A 6,651-nucleotide genomic window follows, 5' to 3' on the forward strand; every position below is an offset into this window, starting at 1 on the left:
CATTGAGCCATTTACTCTGGAGAACATTAGATGCCAGATGGAGAACGCCAGGTTGGGAATTTTGCCAGGATACCGGCGAACCCCTTACTCTTTGCGACAAGTGCCATGGGATCATTAATGACCACAATGAGTCAGGACACAGTAGACAACTTAGTTTTCCCAGTAGGTCTCCCAAGCCCAAACCTGTTCTGAATCGGTCATTCAGCAGAAGCAGGCTACACGTTGGTATGGGTGACCCTGGTACACCCATCTACTGACGTGAGCGGTCTGGCCAGAAGTGGCATTCATGGAAGACTATAGGCCAAAAAGCCATACCTCCGACATGGAAACAAGGCCAAGCAACTGAACTATGCATGGAAATACAGGAAATCAGAAAAATGGCAGCAGGTGCTCTGGACTGATGAGTCAAATTTTTGGCTGTACCAGAAGGCAGTTTGTTCACTGAAGAGCTGGAGAATGGTACAAGAATAATTGTCTGAAGGCAACAGTAAAGCAAGTTCATTAAGAACTATCTTCATTGTGAAGAAGAACAAGGAGTCCTGTAAGTGATGGGATGGTCCCGATTGAGCCCTTAAATCGACATCATCGAGTTTGTCTAGGATTACATTTGGCCCAACCGAGTTCTTTCAAAAACGTGTACCTGGAAGAATTGATGCTGTCTTGAAGGGTGGTCACACCAAATATTGATTTGATTTAGATTCTTCTGTTCATTCACTTTGCATTGTATTAACTGACAAATATGATCTGTTAACATGTCTATTTCTGAAAGCATTCTTACTTATCAGTACTGATGTGCTGTATTTAAAATCTAAACGAAATGTCACTTGCCTTGTCTTATTTAGAATTTATTTCTACTTTGGGTAATTTTTGCCTAGAAAGAGGTGATATTTCTGTTACAGATCATATTACTTTCAAAAGATATTCCCTCATTTGGTGTGCATCGTAATGTACCATTTACTGCCCTTAGCATGAAGGCACTACTTAAATGCTGCCCATTAATCACTGACTATTAAAGGCATCTTATTTCCTCTCCTGTCCTCCAGGTCCACTCCTGCTTATCACAGGGTGTTTCTGTAGGCCTGGGGATGTCGACATCTGGTAGCCAATGGCATTGCAACAACGTCCTACAGAACAAGGACAGCATCGCCTCATACAGCTCTGGTCTTCACCAACATTACACAGAGGTGGTAGGAGGCAATGGTTGGTCAGGGGAGTTTTCACTCACAGATAATGACTATGGCTACAGGAATTGGCTAAACTCCCTTAAGGACCACCCAAATATTGTTTCATACCACCTTAGGCCAATATATGAGCTGATTCCAAATAAGACACAGAAGGCAGGGATGAAAGCTGCCATCGAGCATTACTTAGAAGACAATGCTGTGAGTAAGTCACCCAGTGAACCTTCTTGTGGCAGCACTTCATACCTGGCTTCCAACTGCTGTCCTAAAGACATCTGGAGAGGAACACTGGAGGTGACCATCGTCCGAGCCTGGAATCTGTATGGAGATTATCCTGCCACTAGCCCTACTGACAGGTGAGTAGCTTGAGTTCAGGGATTGACATCTGAAGATGGTACATCAAACAACATTAACATATAACATTTTCTCTTAATCAGTTATGCTAAGATGAAGTATGGTTCCTTCCAACACACGACTGAAGTAATCGAATCAGACAATCCCAGTTGGAATGCTCATTTTAATTTGGGCAAGGTCAGTAAATCTTCTCATTACAGATCACCTCAAAAGAACACGTGAGAAAAACATCTGCAGTCCGATGAACTTTTTGTGCTGTTGACTAGAGGAATTATTTTACCATCTTTGTGTACCTATAGTAGTCAAAAGTAAAAATAATAAATAATGGTTATACTTAAGCACAAGTTCACTCAAATTATAAAAAAAATACTGTGTGTGGATGCGACTGCAGACAATCTGTCATTAGCTTTCGGAAAGACCTATAAAATAAGTAAAAACGTGCTGAAGATAATCTCTTTTTATTGCCTTTACAAAACCGAAAAGTCATAAGCAGTGTAGGAAATCGATTAAACTGTTTATTTATTTGCCACCTTAAACTGCAAACGTTAGCATGCCCAGCAAACTAGCTTACTAGTTGTGACCAAGTTTTGCTTCCAAATTCAAGTTGCAGGTCATTAGCTACTTCCTGCATATTATTATGTGCTTAATGTGAGGTTTCATTAGAAATAAACCTGTTCAGGACAGGAATATCCACAGCTTGAAAGACAAGGTGCAATCAAAATATCAAAGTAAATATTCTGTTTGTCCTGCTTGTGGTGGCATTAGTTCACTCTAGCTGATACAATTAGCTATCACCAGCCCAAAAAATCCAAAGTTGGCTTGAAATGAGAAGCCTGTTTCTGTGTAAAATAGATGACCCGTTCAAGAATTACTGTCTACAGTGCTGAAAAGAAATTGTTGTTTTCATTTTCCTCTAAAATGATGAGTAATAGGCTGCACTGGCAATTCGAAGGGCCTTTCTATTTGTTTTATGACTATCTTGCCAGATTAAACAAGATTCTTCCAGATTGCTGGAATGCCATTTCCTTTCAAATTTATGTGACATTTGCTTTGATTTGCAGTGGGTGTTATACCATAGAGCTATCTCGTTTGTTTTATTGCATTATTTTTTAGAGGGGCAATAGTCAAGTGTCATTCGCAGTGAACACAATGAGCAGTTTGGGAGGGACTGAAGAGTACTGAGACATTTTATTGAATTAAATGCCTATGGAATCACTTCCTTAAATTTTGCCACAGCATCAGTAGATAGATATGTAGTGTAGGAATTTCTGTCTAATAGCGCATAGTACAGTAATAGAATTAAAAAGTAATTGTCACACTCTGCCTGTCTGCCATGCTGTGTTTTGCACTCTTGTGTTTAGTTAGCTTTATTTTGGTCTGTTGGGTTTTGGGGGTCTGTCTTATCTGTCGTCTAGTGTTCGGTAACCCTTGTCATGTCTGTTACCCCAGTGATCCCTCTGCATGTCTGTCTGTTTTCCCCTGCTCCCTCTCTCCCGGCCTGTGCCTTGTTAGCCTCATGTCTTTCACCTGTGTTGCTCCCGCCCTGCTCGTTAGTCCCTGTGTATATATACCTGGTGTTTCTGTCTTGTTTTTGTTGGGTCACCTTGTGTAGCAGTGTGTTGCACCTGTTGTCAGCCTCACTTGTCGTGTTTCCCTGCTTGTTTTTGGATTCTGTCATCAGCCACTCAGTTTGTAAGTGTGCTCGCCTTTGTTTGTTATTAAAACCCCTTGAACTGTACCTCCTTTGCCTTGCGTCCTGCGTTTGGGTCCTCCAACCTGCTTCACCACACAAATCCGTGACAGTAATTAGATAATGGTCTGATTAAAAAGGGATTCTGTGGATGCCACGTGCCAGGACAAGGGCGAGTTAAAACGGTGACTTGATTTTTGAACACAAGCCAGTCTCATCTGATACATTGATAATATCTGAAAATTCAGATAAAAATTCAGAATATGGACCAGGAGCGTGGTTACACTATAATAAATGGAATTGACTGTGGTGTTTCCAGGTTTTGTGTGAAAAACTAAAACAAGGCTTTTGAATAATTTAGGTTTAGAATGAATGAATGAATTAATAGGCTTGAGTCTAAGATAGCTGTGATTCCACCTCCTCGGCTGAGCTTGGAGGAATGTGAGTTTTAATGACTGGGGGGAGTAAATATAGTATGATAATCGGATATTAATTAATTTACTTGTACAGCTTTAGATGACACCAATACATTTTGTTCCTACTTACAAACATTTTCAAAAACAATATATTAGTGGATCCGAAAACAGTAGAAGATCATGTCTGTATCTGTAACATTTCATGAGTTGTTCTTGTTATTTGGGATGATTCACCAACCTTACCCCATCATTTGTATTTCTCAACATTTAATAGTTGTTTTTTTTCTGTTTCAATTATATATTTATGTATATATTTACTCTATTTTTTTTTATTCAGGTGACCACATACTGGTTTTTGGATATTGAGGTCTGGGACCAGACTGGCAATATGATGATCTTCTGGGATCATGTAGAATAAGGGTGTGGCAGGGACACACACAATCACCTGTGCTGCCGATACAGGTGGCTTTGAAGTCAAGTACACTCTGACCTGCGACCCTTATCTGACTGGAGGGAAGTGTACTGAATACAAACCGGGTCCATAATGAGAAATGCATTTTGGGGCAACACTATTCAAAAATGCTGCTTGCTTTACTATAAAATCCAAATGAAATCACAATTAGTTATCCCTTTTTGTAGTCAAGACTAATGTCAGTGTGTTTTTTGGATGGATTGTTAATAATTTTTTGATTGACAGCAGCTGGCAGGCCACTAGAGTCTGGCTGTTACACCAGAGGATACAAGAGACAAAGTCGTAAAATGGTGCTGTACTTTCATGTATAGGCAGACATGTTTGTTAGTGGTATTGAAGAGCTGGACCGAAATGACATTTACAGGTACATATGACTGAGCAGCTAATTAGCTATAGCTTGCAAACTGACATTAGCTGTTTCCCGGTGAATGTTAGTTTGTTCACTTGCACAAGCTAAGTTGCAGGACAAGACGTGTGTTTGTGTTTGCTAGTTAGATAAGAGGAAACAGATGTGGTTTGTTGTTCAGTCTGTGGCTGATGTATTGTGTAGCAGATTGGTGTCTGGCTCATTTTTGATTGGCTGTATCAAAATTAGGGGGTGCCATTATGAAACCAAAATCAAGAAATATACATTTCTCTCTTTTGGTTTCTGATTGTTTTCTCAAAGGAGAACCCAGTGATTTACAGAGCAGGTGTATACCATAGCAAAGCATGTATAAAGGGCTTTAAGACACCCTAGCAATGTAATAAGAAAATGGCTGAGGAGTTCATGCAGTTATTTTTCGAAGAAAAAAAAATCATCATTGTGTTTGGTTTTCAACAGATCATATTTAAAAATCAAGGGCTGTTAGCACAAAGATTTTGATGTAAACATTAATAACAAAAAGCTGCTGTGTACTCAATTTGTGATTGGGGAATTTTGGTATTGGGGCAGTTTCCATTTGGACTGCAGATTGTGTAGCGGTGATTTTCAAATTTAATTTGTGTCAAACTGTCAAATCTTTGTTTTTTCAATTTTTGTCTAACCTTCTCTTGCAAATAAAGGCAAAACATGACTAACAATGACACAGGTGATGTACTCTGCATTTCAGACCATGTAAATGCTGCAAACATCCGCAGCCCCCCCACACACACACAATGGATGGATTAGGTTGTAGACGTACAGCGTACAGGTAACATCTCACAGCCATAAACTTGAACCACAACTTAAACAACACTGCACACAGCACCATGTTCAACCAACATGTAACCAAATGCAAAGTCTGTTTGTGATAAATGTTCAAGGGGCATAAATAAACCAGAGAAATGGCACCCAAGGGATGTACTACAAAGCTACAAAGGGGTATAGTACAACATAGCCAGGCTTTTATTTGCGTTAGCTGACTCGACAAAACCTAAACCCCCAATCACTCATACAGTAATGGATACAAGATGGTGACCTCTTAGGCTTGCTTTGTGCCTTTCTTCTCCTCCTTCCTATTTACTAACCCCACACACACACCATGTGACATCTGCAACTAGCCTGACCTGTGAGCCACAGCCCTGGCATTTTTGGCCAAGTCGGACCACCAAAATCAGTCAGACACCCCTCACCAATACACCAGCGATCCATCAAGGGGGTCAGATTAGGGGTGTGATAAAACACTGAGACGTAAGATTTGCACAAGATTGGTGTTCATAACTAAAAGGCAAGAATATATACTACTATTTAGAAAAAATATTTGAAGATTTTTAGCATCAAACACTTAATTTCCTGCATTCTGGAAACATTTTCTACACCAATTTATGGTGGAAATGTCTTTATCTTTATTTTCAGTAATCAGTAGCGTATTATTATATTTGCTTAAGTTACTTTTTTTGGAAAATGCAGTAGTTTCTTCTATATTATTATATTTGGTTATTTTCGCGCATATGGCGGTCTGAAGAATGGGGGTTTTTTGGCTCGCAACGCAAGACACAGAGAGCAGAGGGGTGCGGGCTAGTAAAATTTTGACTGTGAGAAATTTACTCAGTGGGCCGATGGTTGACCTGTTTTTTTTAAAACAGTTATATAAATAAATAATTTACGTTACACTGGCCCCAAAGGTGCGTCCAGCCCTGGGAGAACTGCCTTTTTGATTCCAAAATCTGCCAGGATAAAGCCAATTCTGAACTGGATCCGGGAACCACCCACATGGTCACATCCACCTCCTCTCCTTTGTCTCTCTCACACACACTCACACACACACACACACACACACACACACACACACACACACAGCTGCTGATTTGTTGTATGTTTTGTATCCATTGTTTTGTTATGTAAAATAGTTATTATACAATGATAAATGTATTTGTTAAAGTTGTTGATCATTGATCTATGCTAAAGATAAATCCTACCCTATTAAAAACCCTATTGTAATTTTATGTATAATATATATATATTTATATTTAAGTATAATATTGTAGAGAGAGTTGGTTACCGCAGCCAGTGTAGAAATTCACCCTTGTCTATTGGCCATCTATAGGTGGACACACCCTTTTGACTGATCATATTTG

The 6,651-nt window shown here is 39.6% G+C and overlaps 1 protein-coding gene across 1 annotated transcript; it reads left to right on the plus strand.

Annotated features, from left to right (window-relative positions):
* Positions 1–805: 805 nt before the first annotated feature.
* Positions 806–4,273, plus strand: LOC119911247 (perforin-1-like). Its single transcript, XM_038730060.1, has 4 exons — positions 806–1,537; positions 1,619–1,753; positions 3,217–3,223; positions 4,055–4,273. Exons 1-4 carry the CDS (start codon positions 1,086–1,088, stop codon positions 4,184–4,186), a joined length of 726 nt encoding a protein of 241 aa, XP_038585988.1. The 5' UTR covers positions 806–1,085; the 3' UTR covers positions 4,187–4,273.
* The last annotated feature ends 2,378 nt before the right edge of the window (positions 4,274–6,651 follow it).

This window comes from Micropterus salmoides, unplaced genomic scaffold (genome assembly GCF_014851395.1).
Source record: "Micropterus salmoides isolate LMB-PRFRI ecotype aquatic unplaced genomic scaffold, ASM1485139v1 Ms_hic_scaffold_1980, whole genome shotgun sequence".
Lineage (NCBI taxonomy): Eukaryota > Metazoa > Chordata > Actinopteri > Centrarchiformes > Centrarchidae > Micropterus > Micropterus salmoides.

Excerpts from the sequence above, each read along its gene's own strand:
- LOC119911247 (XM_038730060.1), top strand. The coding sequence starts at position 1,086 with ATGTCGACATCTGGTAGCCAATGGCATTGCAACAACGTCCTACAGAAC. Across the intron at positions 1,538-1,618 it reads GCCACTAGCCCTACTGACAG|TTATGCTAAGATGAAGTATG; the intron begins GTGAGTAGCTTG and ends TCTCTTAATCAG.